At 39.1% G+C, this 16,920-nt stretch overlaps 1 protein-coding gene across 4 annotated transcripts in view; it reads left to right on the top strand.

Annotated features, from left to right (window-relative positions):
• cgnl1 (cingulin-like 1) overlaps window positions 1-16,434 on the top strand; it is a 33,084-nt gene extending 16,650 nt beyond the window's left edge. For 3 of the 4 annotated variants that reach the window (XM_061743680.1, XM_061743661.1, XM_061743671.1), the window contains exons 9-19: window positions 4,774-4,980; window positions 5,114-5,218; window positions 5,303-5,455; window positions 6,445-6,615; window positions 10,644-10,805; window positions 11,010-11,099; window positions 13,928-14,011; window positions 14,218-14,342; window positions 14,588-14,696; window positions 14,843-15,006; window positions 15,138-16,434. In XM_061743680.1, the coding sequence (XP_061599664.1) occupies window positions 4,774-4,980; window positions 5,114-5,218; window positions 5,303-5,455; window positions 6,445-6,615; window positions 10,644-10,805; window positions 11,010-11,099; window positions 13,928-14,011; window positions 14,218-14,342; window positions 14,588-14,696; window positions 14,843-15,006; window positions 15,138-15,285 (1,518 nt within the window). In that variant the 3' untranslated portion in view covers window positions 15,286-16,434. The remainder of the gene's footprint in view (window positions 1-4,773; window positions 4,981-5,113; window positions 5,219-5,302; window positions 5,456-6,444; window positions 6,616-10,643; window positions 10,806-11,009; window positions 11,100-13,927; window positions 14,012-14,217; window positions 14,343-14,587; window positions 14,697-14,842; window positions 15,007-15,137) is intronic. The other variant, XM_061743687.1, reaches the window with a different exon arrangement.
• The last annotated feature ends 486 nt before the right edge of the window (window positions 16,435-16,920 follow it).

Raw genomic sequence — 16,920 nt, 5'->3', positions numbered from 1 at the left:
AAGGCACACGACAGAGGAACTAAACTCCAAGCAGTTTTGACAGAAGGTGTTCATTTAGCTACGCTGTTGCTCAACCATGTGAGAGTGAGATTTGTGTTTAAAAAAAAAAAAAAGCAGCTGCATCAGTTTTTGCATTTTTTTTTCTTGACTCTGCAGCTTTTTGTGGGGAGTGATTTATTTGCCAGAACAATGTGCAGGTGTGGAGTTGAACACACAAATCCTGTGAAGATGACCAGGTGCATTCGATGTTGGTTATTAAAAAAGAGTTAAGTTGTCAAACAGAGCTCTTAAAGCAGTGCTTGTTTTCATGAGAAGGAAATGACGTCTGAATCTGTTTTGTACATTTGTGTCTCACATTTCACTCGATGCCAGCTGTCCTATTGTTCAAATGACTTTAAATATGATTGTAGACTGGTGTGTGTGTAATTACAACTATGTTTGGTGGCAAGTGTATACATTTGTGTGTACATTTTTAAAAGGACCAGTTTTATAATTTTTATTTTTGTCTCAGACTCAGTTTCCTTCATCTGTGTAAATGTGCAGCTTTGCTGTGCACATAGATCATGGTATCTGTTTTCACTTCTCAAAGAACTTGACAAGATTTGATTACCCCCTTGACGACAGAGATGCCAGTGCTTCTTATCACATTTTAATTTCTGCTTCAATACTTCCTTTCAGCTCATAAGACGCCATTTTTTGCAGTTAACCTGAGCTCTGATTATCCCTTTCTGAAATGACTAAAGTTTTTACATTTGGAATACATGTATGTACTTGGAGGGGAAACAAATGAAGGCTTTTTTTTATCAACAAAGCTTTAAATTCTCTTCTAATTACACGTGGTTTGAATTCAGATGACTGATGAGGAAAATTGTGCTCTTCCATGACTTCAAATAATTTTGAGCAAATTATCTATAGTCATGTGGCCACTTCCCATCAAAGTGGAATGCTACATATCTATCATTTAACTTGAGTAAACAATATTCCGACTGTTGACTTTATTTAACAAAATATTCAGATTACAGTATTTAACTTGAGTTGTATATCACGAGCATAACTTAATACTAGGGAGGTTAATAACTCATAGCCACAATACAACAGCCTTGTGATGTCTACATCTTGAATATTTGCATATCACTGAAAACGTAAAACTTTAATGAGGCAGGAATGCTGTTGTGCCCGGATTCTGACAAGCAGAAAGGACTGCTTCTGATTTGCTCCGACTGCTGCCTTACATCTAGTGACTGCGACCATGGGGGCCCGCCCTGACAGAAACAAAACTCTTTAGGATTTTTTTCGGACTGTGGAAATTTATTTGCAATCATGAAAACACTTGTAAAACCGTTAAGTGTAAAATTTTGCATATGAGTCATACATGTCTACACTATTAAACTGATACTGTCATACTGCACACAGCTTAATTTGATTATATCTTACTCCAAATACAACCTCATCTACATTAAGGTGGTATCTTCTTCAGAGTAAGGTCATCACGGACGAATATTCCTGTGAATTCAAACATACCCACTGATAAAGAAATTGTGCTTAAAATTGCCAAGTAGGAGTGAGATTTAACTTTGAATTCTGGATCTCTTACCTGTGTTTGGAGTTGGTTATCTGTGGCTCAAGTATTTATATAAAGGCTTGTATATTTCATCATGCCTTTTTCTTTAGGTCTTAGTTCTTTTGTTTGCTCGATCTAAATTTGGCCTGAACAACTAAGGGAGCCAAGACTTGACCACTGCACACAACATGACTTCACGTCACTTCAGCATTTGTGTTATGCTTCAAAGGCTGCACAAAGTTAATGTGCAACCTTTGGTTAAACAGCTTGAGTTTATACGGAAACCCAAGTCAAACTTTGTGTTTTAAGGTAGAGGAGAAAAAAGGAGACTATAGGCGTAATATTAGCACATATTCTATTATAACACTGCACTGCATTGATGTAAGTTTGTGCTGTCCGTCTCTTTATGGAGTTTAGACTTATTGTTATGAATAGGAAATGTATCGAACTGACTAATTAAACAAATAATTGTCTAATAGCTGATAAAGTCATGCTTTTGTCTCTCCTAATCCTTAAGCTTCACGAATGATTAACATTTTGCTTTTCCTTTTTCTATTGCAAATGTTACTGAAACATTTTGTAGAAATTTACATTTAGCTTTTTTTTTAACTTTAACAATATGCTGATGTTATGAATATCTGAAAAACTAACTAAAATTAATCTTCCAAATGAAAAGAAGCTGAAGGAAAAGTACATAGAAGCTACTGCATCCCCATCCTGCTTATTCTCTTCCTATTTCTAGTTTGGGGGGTTTTAATAATAGTTTTAATAAATGCAAGCCAGTGTGGGAAGTGGGACAAGCAAACAAGAATTAGGGCTCAACTATTTAAAATGTAGCACAGACATCCTGACATGCACCATCAATGCTTTATTATTATAGTGATGGCTGTTTTAATCCCCACATTCTGTGAAGCCTCTTGTTAATTAATGTTCTTCTTCATGACATAACCAACACAGCAGCTGTTACACGATTTGAAATACACACATCTAGAAATGAGCCCATGTCACTTAATTTCACAAAACACAACAAACTTGATTCTCTATTCAAAGCAGTGTCACCCTGCTGAACATGCCCCAAATCAACAGTGTGAAAGAAAGCAGAAGTACACTTGAAAGTAGAGTGAGGTGTATATGTTTGTTTCTGAGTTATTTTCAAGAGGTTTAGTGATTACAGTAAAATAACGTTGGATACAACTAGTAGGCGTAGTCTATCCATCCATAGTGAAATGACAAAAGAAAGCACATTATTGAATCTTTTGAAGTTAGAGTACTTACCACACTGCAGAAAAAAGCGGAAAGGCTTTCTACTTTTCGCTTGATCAACGTAGGAAACATTACACCATAGAGAGAATTTATTAACTATGACATTGTCACATAAAGCATTTGGAGGCATTTGAATTGCACACGAAGCATATACATGTGTCCTAATTCTGAAAGATGTGCATTTATATTGAGTGATGCGGCATATGCTGTAACTCTGGCAGGCTTTTTATTCTTCAGCCTCCTTAAAACTATAGGCTTCCTCTGCTCCCGTTCTGTAACTTTGTTCAGCTTCTCTGCACCTTTGGGCTCTGATTGTTGTTTGCACCTGAGGACTGAACGGCAAGTTGAAATACCTGACTTTCTTGGAGTTCTTAGCAGGGGTGCTGCTGGAAGGTGCTCCTAAAGGGTTGGATCCCTAATGGGTAATCTTACTTTGTGAAAAACTGTGATGTTCAGTTAGTATGATAAAGGTCTAGCACACTTAATGTGGGCTCAAATGACCTGAACTTGATGTTGTCTAACATAAATGGTCATTTGTTTAGAGTACTATTCAGCATTACGACAGTGCTAGCCCTTGGGTTTGCAGTATTTGGTCTGTTGTGGGCTCCTCTGTCCTTTGGAGAAGTAAATGACCCAGTGAGATAGTGAGGTTGGCCCTGTGGTGACAGTGGAAACAGGTCTGACAGGACTGCAAGCACTGAAGCCGGGAGGCACCCGGGTACCTTTACCTTTTATTATTCAGGAACTACTTCTGTCCACACACCATAATAAGATGAGCCTACCAACAAAGACTTTTTACTTTGGTCACAAAAGGTTATTAAGAATCAAGCAGAACCCTATTTTGCATATATGTAAACACTTACGCTCAAACCATTTTCTTGAAATGTTCACTGACATCAACTACAGTGCAATAACTCAATTTGTCTAATTTCCCAGATGTACATAAAACTATATGAAATAAAGTCCACCATAATTCATTTATTGTTATGATTTTGTAAAGGGCATGTTTAGTTTGTATTTGATGAATCAGTGTAAAATGAAACAAAGAAAATAAATACTGCAGGAAGATGTTTGTGGTAGGATTTTTCTAAGCATTTCAGGAAGTCCCTGTCTTTGACTTAACAAACCAGTTTTGTATCTCCACTGTTTGTTTTGATATTCTTCTGTCACCTTTCTTTGGAGTTGTGGATTACAGCTCAGTCAGTCAGCTCTGTGTGTGTGTCACTCACCACTGAGATAAGCAGGGAACTGTCAAATCAGTTACATAATAATCCACATCCACGTCACATGACAAAAAAAAATCTTCACTTTCATCTCTCTCTTGCAAAGCATTCCACCCAAGATTAAAGCCCTTTGTATTTACATACTGTAATGTACATACAAGTATCTTTAACTGCTCATACATATTTAATTATGATAATATAAAGTTGTATACATGCAGTCAACTAGTACATATAAATATTAACTGAAGGAGGAAAAAAAATTAGTTCTCAGTAAAGGCCTATGTGCAAAAATCTATTTGAGAGTACATAATCGTCCTACATTTATCATCTCTTTAGATATTATATATTGTGTGTTGTCTACTGTATCACATTTATAAATTTGGATGTGGATCTCACTACCTTTCTACAGTAATGTCCAAATTGCAGGATCACACATTTTAATAACATTTAGATTTTTCAACTCATGATAGCAAGACAAGCAGGCCTGCCCTGCTATTCTGCTAACTTTTATTTTCCTTTAATCAGCAGAGATGGATTAAAAAGCTTACATTTAGGTGCCCTCAGTTAAGGTTTATTATGCTGCATGAATGAATTCTGCTGCATGAACATCAAATACTTTTTTGTTATATGAAGCATTTGAGCTGTCCCATCTTGGATCATTGTTGGACTTTCTGTTGAGTGTCACAGACTCCTACTTGTTTTGAACTGCTTTTCCCTGATCTGCAGAACAGCACAGCGGCAGTTCGAGATAAAGCTGAAGTAGAGGCAGCTAAGGGTGCAGCAGAGGGCCAAGTAGGACGACTGACCCAAGAAGCTGAACGACTGCGCAGGCGGGCACACGAGCTGGAAAACGAGGTGGCCAAGCTCAACCGAATCATCGATGAGGCCAAGCTGCAGGAGAGCAGACTGGGGGACAAAGTTGGCCGGCTGGAGGTGAGGGGTCAGGATCAATGAACGAGAATTGAAAGAACCACCACTGAGTTTGGCTTTATTGTATTGCCAATATTTCTCCTCGGCCACTTCAGTATGTTATGAGAGTCTTATATAGTGTTATATCTCAAAACAGAGAGAAAAAAAGCAACTGGATGAGTCCTTGGCTGAAATTAAGGAGCAAGAAGAAGAGATGTCACGTGCCAACAGGGCGTTGACCACTCGGCTTGAGGATGTGCAGGTAAAATTGACATTCTTTGCCGCTTCATTTGGACACCAACTTGTTACCTATTGTTTTTATTTACATTGTTGTGTATCTTTATAGAGGAACCTGACCAAACTGACTGGTGATCACAAGGAGCTGGAGGAGAGGTTACAAGAAGAAAGGACTCAGAAGGAGCAGTTTAAGAACATGAAGAATAATATTGAGGATGAGAGAAGGCTGCTGGACCGTACCGTGGAGAAACTTCAGAGGGAGGTGAGCATCATCATAACGTCTCCGTCAATTCAATTTAGTTCACTCTGTCATTTCACAACAAAAGTCATCCCAAGCATGTTATACAGAAAGTAAACAAGTTCAATACAGTCTATTTTCATTAAATTATATTCTGAGTCAATTTATTTAGTTATTCAGTTTTAACCCAATTTATTAGGGTACAGTACAGATTCAAGATTCATATAATGCTAATTTGTAAAAACAACTGCTCTACCAAGGAAACTAACAGATTGCACTAGATCTTGACTTCCGTGCAACACCCTATCCTTAGCAGGGTAACAGTGGATAGGAGAGAACCTGATTAACTGGGAGGGGAAACGAACCAGACAGAACCAGACTCGGGATGGGGGGCATCTCAGCTGAGTAAGCCTGCAGTCTGAGGGAGTCATCTTCTGTTGGGATAATATGAAACCATGATTTATTTCAGGTAAAGAAGAGCTAGGTCTCTGCCCTTAAGGGCTTGGTATTTAAGGAGGAGATCTGGAGGCTGGACAGAGGAATTTTAAGGACATCCTGCTAACAAGGAATTTAAGTCTCGATGTAACAAATGCATGAAGTAGTTTTTCTGCTTTACACTGAGCTGGGATTTTCTTTATTCTTGGAACATTTTAAAGATGGAAAAATCCAGTTTAGAAACTTGTTTATGTGTAATTTAAGGATAAATCCTGGTCAAAAGTAACTCTAAAGTAATGCCATCCAGAGTTACTAAATGATATTTCCAAAGTGCTCGTGTCCAAAGACAACAACCTCAGTCTTGTCTGAGTTTAGTAGCAGGAAATTAGTAGTCATCCAAGTCTTTATGTTTATAATCCAGTTAGCTCAGCGTGGGGGTTATCTAATATATATCAGAACTCAAGTTTGATGAACACATTCAGCTTTAAATTTTGATGAAACGGAAAACCAATCCTGACATGTCATTTCTTCACACTTCTCCATCTGTTTTCTTTGGGCTCTTCTTCATCTGCCTACAGATGAGCGATATTGTGGAGGCGTCCCAGTCGTCCACACAGGAACTGCAGGAACAGATTGACGTTTATAAAGAAAAGAACAGACGAGAGCTGACAGAGTTGCAGAGACTTCTGAAGGAGCGGGAACAGGAGCTGGAGACGTACATGCTGGCGACTAAAACCCTTCAAGGGGAGGTAAAGTGACTTCAAGTAGCCTCATTTAATGTATATTCAGGGAAAAGACGCTGATGTGAATGCTGACCCTGCTTTCCTGATGACATGGTGGTCAGATAAAGGCCATCATTAGTCAAGCCAACCAAGCCTTCCCGTGCATGACAACATTGTTCTGACTCCACCAGCTGAGCCCCTCCTTAGCAGCACTGTCTCCTTTCATGGAGTGATGTCATCTCTGAAGTATTTCTACTCCCCACTCCCTTCAAAACTCAAAACATGGAATTAAAGTAGAGTATTCGGATTCCTATCTTTAAAATCTTGAAGCGTTTAAAACTAATAGAGAAATACCGTGTCAAATACTGTGGGCTTTATCCTGTAGCACTTTTTGTTTTTCTTTAAAGTTAAAAAAGATTGGCATAGATTTTATTTATACAACAAACATTTATTCAAGGAGATATCCACACAGAAGCAGATTATAGCTAAGTAAAAGCAGATATGTTTTTGTGTAATGTCGCAATATTGCATGGGGATAAAATCAAAGCTGAAATCCATTTACGCTACATGAATTGTATTTGTAAATAAAAAGTTCACTGGTTTCAGAAATCGGGCTTTAGCATCTGCTCCAATGTTGTGTTTTCACAGTAATGTGAAAAGCAATGCACAACCTCCGATAGTTTAAGGTTTTATAGATTAGGACATTTAATGAAAGTCACTGGTCTTTACTGGGTGTTAAAACGTATTTCATTGGCTTTGTACTTGTACTTGTGCAGAGAAGCTGTACTTGTGCTAAATAACAATAACGTTTAATCTAATCTAAAAAGTGAGGTAGATGCAACCTCAGATTAACAGCAACACAGGCAGTTCATTGAGGGCTGGTGCTTTGCAGCTGTTTGTTTACGATTAGCTCCACAGTCGGGTGGGTGAGTCACAGTGTTGTGGGTTTTACGTGTTTCACTGACATGAACATGAAGATGTGATGCACATTCTCTGCTGACTAGACAAGCAAGTAAAAGTTGTTGTTGCCAGTTTTCCTGTGAAAGAAGAGAAGACCAGAAACAAAATCATTTTAAAACATAGAAAGGGGGTTTGCTAGTGTTTTATGTGGTTATGGAGGTAAAGTTTTTTTTTAGATTCTCAGGACAAAGTCGGTGTGTCTAACTCTAAGAGGTTTTATGATTAAGTTAAGCTTTATAATTAACGCTTCACTATATATCTTTTAACAGGAGGTGTGTCAGACTCCACCTTCATTTTCAGCCTTAAAACTTCATCAAACACAAACAGAAAAGCCAACCACTCTTTTTTTCGTAGCAGAACTCTTAACTCTCTTAACACTTGTTTACAATGATCTGCCTCTCCCTGGTCAACCGCTTTGTGTATTTCCTGATGCAAGTTTTCATCGTGTTGAAATGGCAGGACAAGGTCAGAATGCAGGTTCTTCCTTTTTTTCCCTGTCTGCATCCCTGTTGATGTGATGTATCTTTATCCAGCTGCTTTACAGGAAAAGGAGGATGTCAGCGTTGTGCTATCACTGTTGTGAAAGCTGTGCTGGCTCATTCACATCCTCCTCCTCCACCACCATTTCTGAGAACTTGAAGGCCTGTTCTTTGAGTCCTCTTGCGGAGCTACTTTCAAATGTCCTGTCAGTCCTCACCCACCTAGGCCCATCAGCCTGAACTCTACCAGCATAGACTGAAAAAGCTCAGAGATTATAATATTTTTTTTTTCAAAAGATATCTATGAATGAAGAAAACATTAAAAAAATAAAAATAAAAAAAGGGTGGCACAGCTGGTAGTGCAGTCGCCTCACAGCTAGAAGGATCTGGGTTTAATTCTTGCCGGGGACGCTGTGGGTGTTGTGTTTGTGTTTACTTCCTCATGTCCTCAGCACCCACACCCATGGGTGGGGTTGGTGAAAGAGCCTTTCTGTGTGGAGTTTGCATGTTGTCCCCATGTTCCCTTTAGCTAATGTGAGCTTCCCTCACAAAAACATGCAGCAATCCTGGGCTACACATGCCCCCTCTGGCCAGCCGGGGTACCCGAGGGAGCGGGGAGGATCTGGCTGGAATAACGTGATCCTTCCACACCCTACGTCCAGCCAGGGAAGCCCCACCCTGTTGATATTTTATGAAAAAAAGTTTCTGCTCACTCCTCAAGTTAAGAATGAGGCTTGAGCTCAGTGCAGGGCCCTCCTGGGGTTGGCAGATGGAGAGCAATACCGAGGATTAGTAATTGGGTAGGAGCACTGGGTGATAAAAAAAATCAGGGAATAAAAAAAAAAGATATATATATATATATAACTTTTTTTTTAAAGAAGAAATTCTGACGGGAAATCCTTTCTAAATAAACTACGTAAAGACCCATAGTTGTTCATTTGTTCTTCTGAATGAGCCATAGCTTAGGCTGAGTCTTTTCTTAAGTATTTACATGATGAAATGCATAACAATCCTGCAACAAAGGAGAAGTGTTTGCTCTGGGTGTGAAATGGGGGCAGGTGATGAATTTCTGTTGTCTTGGCATTAAGCAGTGGGAAATATTACCAGCTATGGGGGCGCTGGTCGTGAAGGTAATACTTAGCTCTGCTGGTTTCATCAGTAACTCGGAGATCTATGGAATCATTTATCTAAGAAGTAGCTAAATTGTTGGTCATTGCTGCAGGGGTAATAGTTGATAAGAATCTAGGCAACACATTGAAACAAGAAGGCAGCGCATTGGTTAATTCACTTTTACTGCAGAACTGCAATCATGTGATAAACAAGTTAAATAGGACAAGTGATGCATTGCATATTTTAAACTATCACATCTGTCATTATATATTCCTGTAAAACTAAGTAACAATGTCTAAACTGTGTGTGAAAAAAAAGATATGCAATCATTCAATAGTTTGTAGATTCAGTGGGAGAAATCTTTTTCTTTTTAACACGTTATCTCTTTCACATCTTTGTGGAGGAATTTTGACCCACTTTTCTTTGCAATATTGCTTCAATCCATTGAGGTTTGTAGGTATTTGCTTACACACAGCTCTGTTAAGTTCTTGCCACAGTTATTCAGGCAGGTTAAAGTTTGGACTTTGACTGGGTCGTTGCAACACTTTATTCTTTTTGCAGCCGTTTTGTTGTAGATTTGCTGGGATTCATTGTTATTTGGCGTCGCTCAAATTTAGCCTAGTTTTAGCTGATGGAGACATGACCTTAGGTATGAATGTACAATAATACTGACATATGGAGAAGATGATAATCAACTCGATGACTCAAAAGCACAAATCATTGGCCCTCCTTCACCATGCTTGCGAATTGTCATAAATAGTTTTTACTGCTTTCCATTTGTGAATAATCTTTCTTACTGATGAGTTATGAATTCTTAAATTGTTTAGAAATAAAAACATTACCCTTCCACTTTCCCCGCCCATTCTTGGCATTGTGTTAACAGTACATAAGACCGGTGAAGAGCCAAAGCGTCTGCTATAATTGACGTGCTTTTTACCCGCTTTAACCCATATAGAGGCAATACGGATTTATGTAGTTTTCAAACTTTGCTTCTGTGTTGAGGCTTGCCTTTTGTTAAATAATGAATGACACGGTGTAATAAGTCATGTGCTAATTACTGTTTATCTGAAGTTTGATTTGCTTAAGGTACAGATGGTTTTTAGTAAGTTTTGATGTGCAACTAAGTTTTCTTTTCCCATGTGATTGCATGTAAGTAACCTTTTATTTATATAGCACTTTTCACAGGTGTAATGTCCCAAGGTATAAACAGGTGAAAATACTAAGGTACTTTGCAAAGGGGCAGCAATACAAATAAAAACATTCACATAATTAAGAAACATGATAAATACAAAAAGATGAGATGAAAAAAAATCACTAACTATAAAAGTATGTCTAGAATACTTGGTGTCACGTAATGAGACATTGGGCCTATATTAGGCTGGTTTAAAAGTTTAAGGACTTATAAGGAAATAAAGATAAAGTGAAGGACAATGGAATGATTTAAGTAAACAGTTATAGTTTAGTTATTTTTCAGATTTTAAAGCTTGATTACTATTTTTCTTTCAGTTGTCACTCCGAGAGGAGGAGCTGCGGCGGGCTCAGAAGGAGCGAGATGATGCTGCCCTGAAAGAAAAAACGCTGGAAAAAAAGGTTTATGACCTGGAGATGCAGGCTGAAATAAACATCCAAACTAAGGACGACAAGTTTCGGCATGTCAAAATCATGGAGGTAAAGGAGGATTTCAAGACAAACCCTGATAAAGGTTTAGTTATTGACAGACTGTGTAATACAGGCATTGAAACAGACCTCCATAATGTGGGACATTAAAACACTTGATTAGCCCTCACCCCTGAATGGCCTCACTAAATAATCCTAGAGAGTGGAGATGTCGGCACTCATTCACAGTACAGATGCAACTGTTTCATTCTGCAGGACAGGATCGCTCAGATGGAGCTGGATCTTGACGAAGAGCGTCAAAGTGGAGATCAGTTGATGGACAGGATAGACCGAGGAAGAGAGCAGGTACTCAGATAAACACGCACACACACGCACAGTCAACACATTTTCATTACCAGAGCTCACCTGTCTCTGACCTGTTGTCCGTGTTCACAGACATGTCTCTGTTCCGTCTCAGTGTGTAAATGATACCCAGATACTTTGTCTTCCACCTCTAACATCATGGCAGGAGTCGCTCATCTCTAAATGAAAGGAACCCTCATGCAACAGTTTCAAGACTCAAATATATTGCGTGTTAGCTAATACATATAATTCTTTCGGCAGGTTGATGTTTCTCAGCACTTACGTATTCTCATGTACCATCGATAGTCAATCTATAGTCAAAACTCCCCCCCTGTTGTTTGGATTAGGTGTGTAGGTTTATTGCTTTGAAAGATGATCTTACATAATCTCTCAGGTCGGTGACTTGCCAGAACTCTTTGAGAGCATTTATCCAATTTTCATGCATTAGTTACAAAAAGACTCTTTTTAGAGCATCACCAGAGCCAAAAGATGGCTGCTGCCAAATGTCTCAAGTTTTCAGGTTGTGGAGTTCTTTTGGAAATTGCACTCTGTGACTAAGTAACTTAAGCTTGAGAACAAACATGTTGAGTTTCATATGCATTCAAGAAAATCCTCCAGTTTTCCTTCCTCCGTGATAAAGCTGCTGACGGAGGCACTGCGTGGAGAGATTTAGATAAAGCACTTGTTTCTTTTGGACTGCTGTTTCTTTATGGAAAAGATTTCCCTAATCAGACGGAGGATGTTGACGTTGGAGATTTTGAAATGACGCTGCTTTATTGTCCCCGCCGTGATTTTAAGCCGTGGTATAGGTTGTGGAGTGCTTTTATATACAGTCCAGTGACGGGGTTTATTTTTTCAGCTCAGCTATAAGATCGTTAGGAGATTTGAAGACGGACCTGTACGTTTTGGTTCTCCTGCAGGTCCTACTTGGTCTGGAACTAACACGGACTCAAAGTTGTATAGCATAGCTTTAGTGCATAGCTTTAGCGTGGTACAGTGGAGTATTAAAATGTTCTTTAATGGCTTCCATTTAAAAAATAAATAAATAAAAAAACATCCTGGCACTGAGTAAAGAGTGGCATTGTGGAGAAGTGGCATTGGTTCAGCTTGAGGCTGAGGTTGGTTGTCAAGGCAACGCCCGAGCTTTGTGCAGCCAAAGTGAAGTAGATTGAGTGCGAGTGGTGTGTGTTTGTTATCGCGCGCGTGCGTACATGAGCACACATGCCTCGTGGGAGTGTGCGAGTGTATTGGGCCTCGTGTCTGTGGGGAGGAGTGGGTGGGTGTATGGCTATGGGGTGTTGGTGTGCTGGGGTTGCTGTGGAGGCAGCAGGAAGAACACCTGCGTCTCTCCTGGCACCAGGTGCTCCTCTCCTGTCTAAATGAGAGTAATCTCCCCTCTCCTCTCCTGCCGTCTCTCACAAAGCAGATTAGTTTCGCTGCATGTTCCAGTCTGCTGATTCAGCTCCCTCAAGCACTGCGCTGGCTGCACCAGTTATAGGGGCCATCTTTCATCAGAGCAGCCCACTGTCACCCACTAATTGGCATAAAATATCACCAATTCTAAGCTCTTCTCTCAAAGAAAGAACCATCACCACCGTATCGATTAGTGCTCACTCTCCTAGTTTTTGAACTAGGCTGTCGCTCAGCAGTCATGCTTGTGGAGTCAGGTCTCCCTGGTGGCGTTTATTTGAGATATATGGGAAATACAACCTTATTTATTTGTTGGGAGTGATCTAAAAAGATCTGTAATACTACTATAGATATCTGTTTAATACAAAGCTCGCAGACAGTTGACTTGCTTTTCTCAACCTGTACAACCTGTACAACACAGAAATAGTTAACGTTTTAAAACCTTCCTCTAGCAACTTTTGAAACTTCTACTTTTTACAACCATCACTAGAATTTTTTGGGATCATTTTTCAAATTCTTATTATCATATGATCTTTATTAAAACAAACTGTTTTCTTGAGATAGCATCCTTATTTGTTGTGTCATTTAGAAAGGAAAGGCTGATTTCTGAATATTACGTAATAAAGTACCTTTTTTAAAATATAAGATCTGTTATCTTGAGGTAACAACATCAATTATTACAGGGAGGGCAGTTTTTGGCTTTTTTACATGTAAAAGAAGAAGAAAAAAGGTTTTTAGTGAAAGGTGGAATCGTAAACACAGTGAAAGGTCCTCAACCCCTTGGTAGAGATAAACACCACCAGTCGCTGGAGCTTTGGCTGCATTTCCTTCACTACTCTTTTGGAAAGATAATCCGGGTTTATTGATCATCTGATTTTAGAGTATCTCAAAGATCTCAAGAGTAGTTCGGCAGCATTATAAAACCCAACTTGATTCAGTTTGACCTCAACTTTCAAGGAGGAATGTAATTAACTCAATACAGAAGACTGTTAACCTTCCTGAAGTATAAGTTAAAAGTGAGGGGAAAAAGGGATCTTGTTTCAAATTGGTGTTTAAATGTAATATTTCAATTTAGTTCTAACTAGAAGTGCAACATAATATAAAATCTGCCTCTTTCGTTGGAAACAAATCAGTTTTATATTTCTACATATTTTTTGATAGAAGCTAGTTTTTACTCCAACCCTGTTTCGCTGTACGTCGGTACTGCAATTCAAACAAGTTGTGGAATGCCGACAAGTAAGAAAACCTAGCTCACTAATTAATATAATTCTTACAGCATAAACTCCTCTATTGTTTGGTGTTATGACTCACCGACTGCCACGTTAGTTTCTGTTGTGTGGGTGAGACTCGGAGTCTGAGGATAATTGTTGTCAGACCATGTGGGACTGTAGCGATGACAGTGTCTGGACTCGGCTTGACAGGTGGAGCAGATGAGGAATGAACTCCTGCAGGAGAGGTCTAGCAGACAGGACCTGGAGTGTGACAAGATGGCTCTGGAGAGACAGGTACACACTCTCCTGTCGGAGGGGAAAAACAATACAAAGAAACAGCTACACACAGCATTTCTTAGTGTGAATCACTGACTAATTCCATTCATTATCTCATCATTTCTATTTGATTGTTTTCATTCTTTCATCAGTTTCATTATTTGTTCTCATTATATATTTGTGAAGTTCCTCACTACCTTCCTTTCTTTCTATCACGTCTGCAGAATAAAGATCTGAAGGCCAGAGTGGCTCATCTAGAAGACTCCCACAAGTCCAACAAAGAGGGCCTGGTTTCACAGATGGAAGCTCGCATACAGGAGCTGGAGGAGAGGTTGGAGGGGGAGGAGAGGTGAGATAAAGGCTGCAGCTTCTGGGCGAGGTGCTGTGGGGGCTGAAAGAAGGTTTTAACTCGGATGCTGGTGAATTTGACCAAAGAGTCTGTGTAGGAAGTTCAAACTTACAGAGCGAGAAGGAAATCCTTTTACTCTACTTAAATTAAGTATTTGTCGAGCTCTGCATGTTTTGGTTTAACAAAAATAAATGGAAGGCAAATTGACATTCTGTGTTTAATAAACATTAATGCATGTGTTTCAGAGAGCGATCTAACTTGCAGCTCGCAAACCGAAGGTTGGAGAGAAAGGTAAAAGAGATGATGATGCAAGTTGAAGAGGAACATCAGACACTTCAGGATCAAAAAGACCAAGTATGTGCCGCTCTCATGCTCAAAGTTATTACACTCCATTTACCACAGATCATGGATTAGATATCACTCTGATGAGTCTGTCAGCCACATTGCAAACATACTAGATATGTGGTGAGTCACATTTTTTTTTTTTGCGTATTTTGTAGCTAAATCTGCGTCTAAAAGCTTTGAAGAGGCAGATGGACGAGGCTGAAGAGGAGATTGACCGACTCGAGCACGGCAAGAAGAAGCTGCAGAGAGATTTAGATGAGCAACTGGAGGCCAACGATCAGCTCCAGAGCCAGCTCAAAGCTCTCCGGAGTGAGATCAGGTAAACACATTAACAGCAGCATGATTTATTAGCATCACGCAAGAAGAGTAATGCTTTGAAATCAGACATACTTAAATGTCAAATACAGGCGTCCCCATTGTCCTGGTTAAAATGTCTTATGTCCGATCCAGGCGTAAGAGCTCCTCTGCTCCGATGCTCAGCCTGGATGACGACGAGGACGATGACGTCAGCACTGACGGGGAGACGTACTTCAGCTCATCCTCGGGGTACAAGCGTTCCTCCAGTCAGGACAACATGTTGTCCACCTTCACTCTTTAAACAAACTTTGACATTGAAAGTAAAGCTTCTTTTTATGCCTCAGTGTTGGACCAAACAGCTGAATATTCATGTACTGGACTATTTTGTGTAAATATTGAGAGAATTTTCAGCTTAGCCAGTGATTTAACACTCAGTATTATTTGAGCAGCTCTTTGATCAAAGAACGGTTTTTATGAAACCTGTCTTTAAGAAACTAAATGTTTATTCTCTTAAACTAGTACTTTCCATCATGGTTAGTTTATGTCTGGATGGATTCTTCTTGAACTAATGGAGAATTCATCCTGGTCAATAATTATAGCAGTAGTGAACTTGATTTCACTATAAAGCAACACAACCAGTCCTGCCTTTGTCCAAGATATGAAGTGAATTTCTTTTATGCCTATCATATATGTTACATTTGAAAATAATGTCTGAATATACTTTTTGGTATCCAGTTACATTAAATATATTTACCTTTTCTTTTTTATTAATGAATTTAAATATAATCAGAATATATTAAGTGCATTTTCCAGGATATTTGTTTAATTTATTCATGGCTGAATTAGCAAAAATCTTGGCTTTGAGTCTTTTTAAGAAACAGTAAGAGGGTCTTTGTACACACATTTTTTTATACAGTTTTATTTCATTTGAAGAACAGTTTTTATAACATCAATCTAAATGTAAATCCAAGTGACTTGTCAGTTTCATGTAACAGAAAGATCACAGTACTGCTTACAACACATCTGGAAAAGCTTTAATTTGAGCTCTGAGTCTTTACGATAAAGAATGAAATGTGTATCTGCTTGATTAATGAACAAAGCTGAAAATAACAGCATTTTGTCTCTAAATATTGTATTTAACTTCCACCTCCAAGTGTTTCTCTGTTGGCTGGGGGGGCAAGTCTTACCATTAATCCTCAGACGTGTGTGATTCCTTATGGCGTGTATCAGGCCTCGCTTTCCTTCTGTAAATGTTCTTTTAATTGTTTGAGGGAATTTCTTAATATGGAATAAATTGACAATCAGTGTTTTGCTATCCTGTGGTGCTTTGCTTGTTGTGTTGACTGCACTGAAAGTGCTCAAGCCTGACGTCTTTGGAGAGAGACGCATTCCTGTCACACTGTACTGTGCACAACTGTATGTTTAGAAATCCTGCTGAGACAAGAATAAAGTAAGTTTCTGTTACTCAATGGCTTTTTGCTTGGTGAATAATCCCTGTATTTAACACAAGATCCTGTCCCAGACATTTTCTAAATGTGAAAATACTCTAAAGAATGTTTTATGGCTGACGTGTTGAATGTAAATACCTGGTCTGGAGAAAAAAAAGTGGAAGTGTTTTGCGGTGTAGCTGTAGCTATCGAGAATTGTTTGACAAAACAGCAAGGAACATGAAATCTGTTTTTCTTGAAGTACCAGGTCAGGTTTGTAGCTTACTGCAGCAGAGAAATGAGGTGGAAAGAAACAAAGCTTTCTTATTCTCTTTGGCTGAGTGGGTGTTGTGAGGTCATGACCTTCGTTTGTTACCAAGCTGTGGGGAACAAACAGTTCAACCTTTTAAGAGCCATGGCCTTATCTCCATCTCACCAGTGTCAATCCATGCAGTAGTGCTGCAGGGTTTAAGAGGCAAAAACTGTGTCTGCCTAACAAGGTGATCATT

The sequence above is a fragment of the Cololabis saira genome, chromosome 2, assembly GCF_033807715.1.
Source record: "Cololabis saira isolate AMF1-May2022 chromosome 2, fColSai1.1, whole genome shotgun sequence".
Classification (NCBI taxonomy): domain Eukaryota; kingdom Metazoa; phylum Chordata; class Actinopteri; order Beloniformes; family Belonidae; genus Cololabis; species Cololabis saira.
The sequence above is the reverse complement of the archived record's forward strand: the minus strand, read 5'-3'. Positions and strand labels throughout refer to the sequence as shown.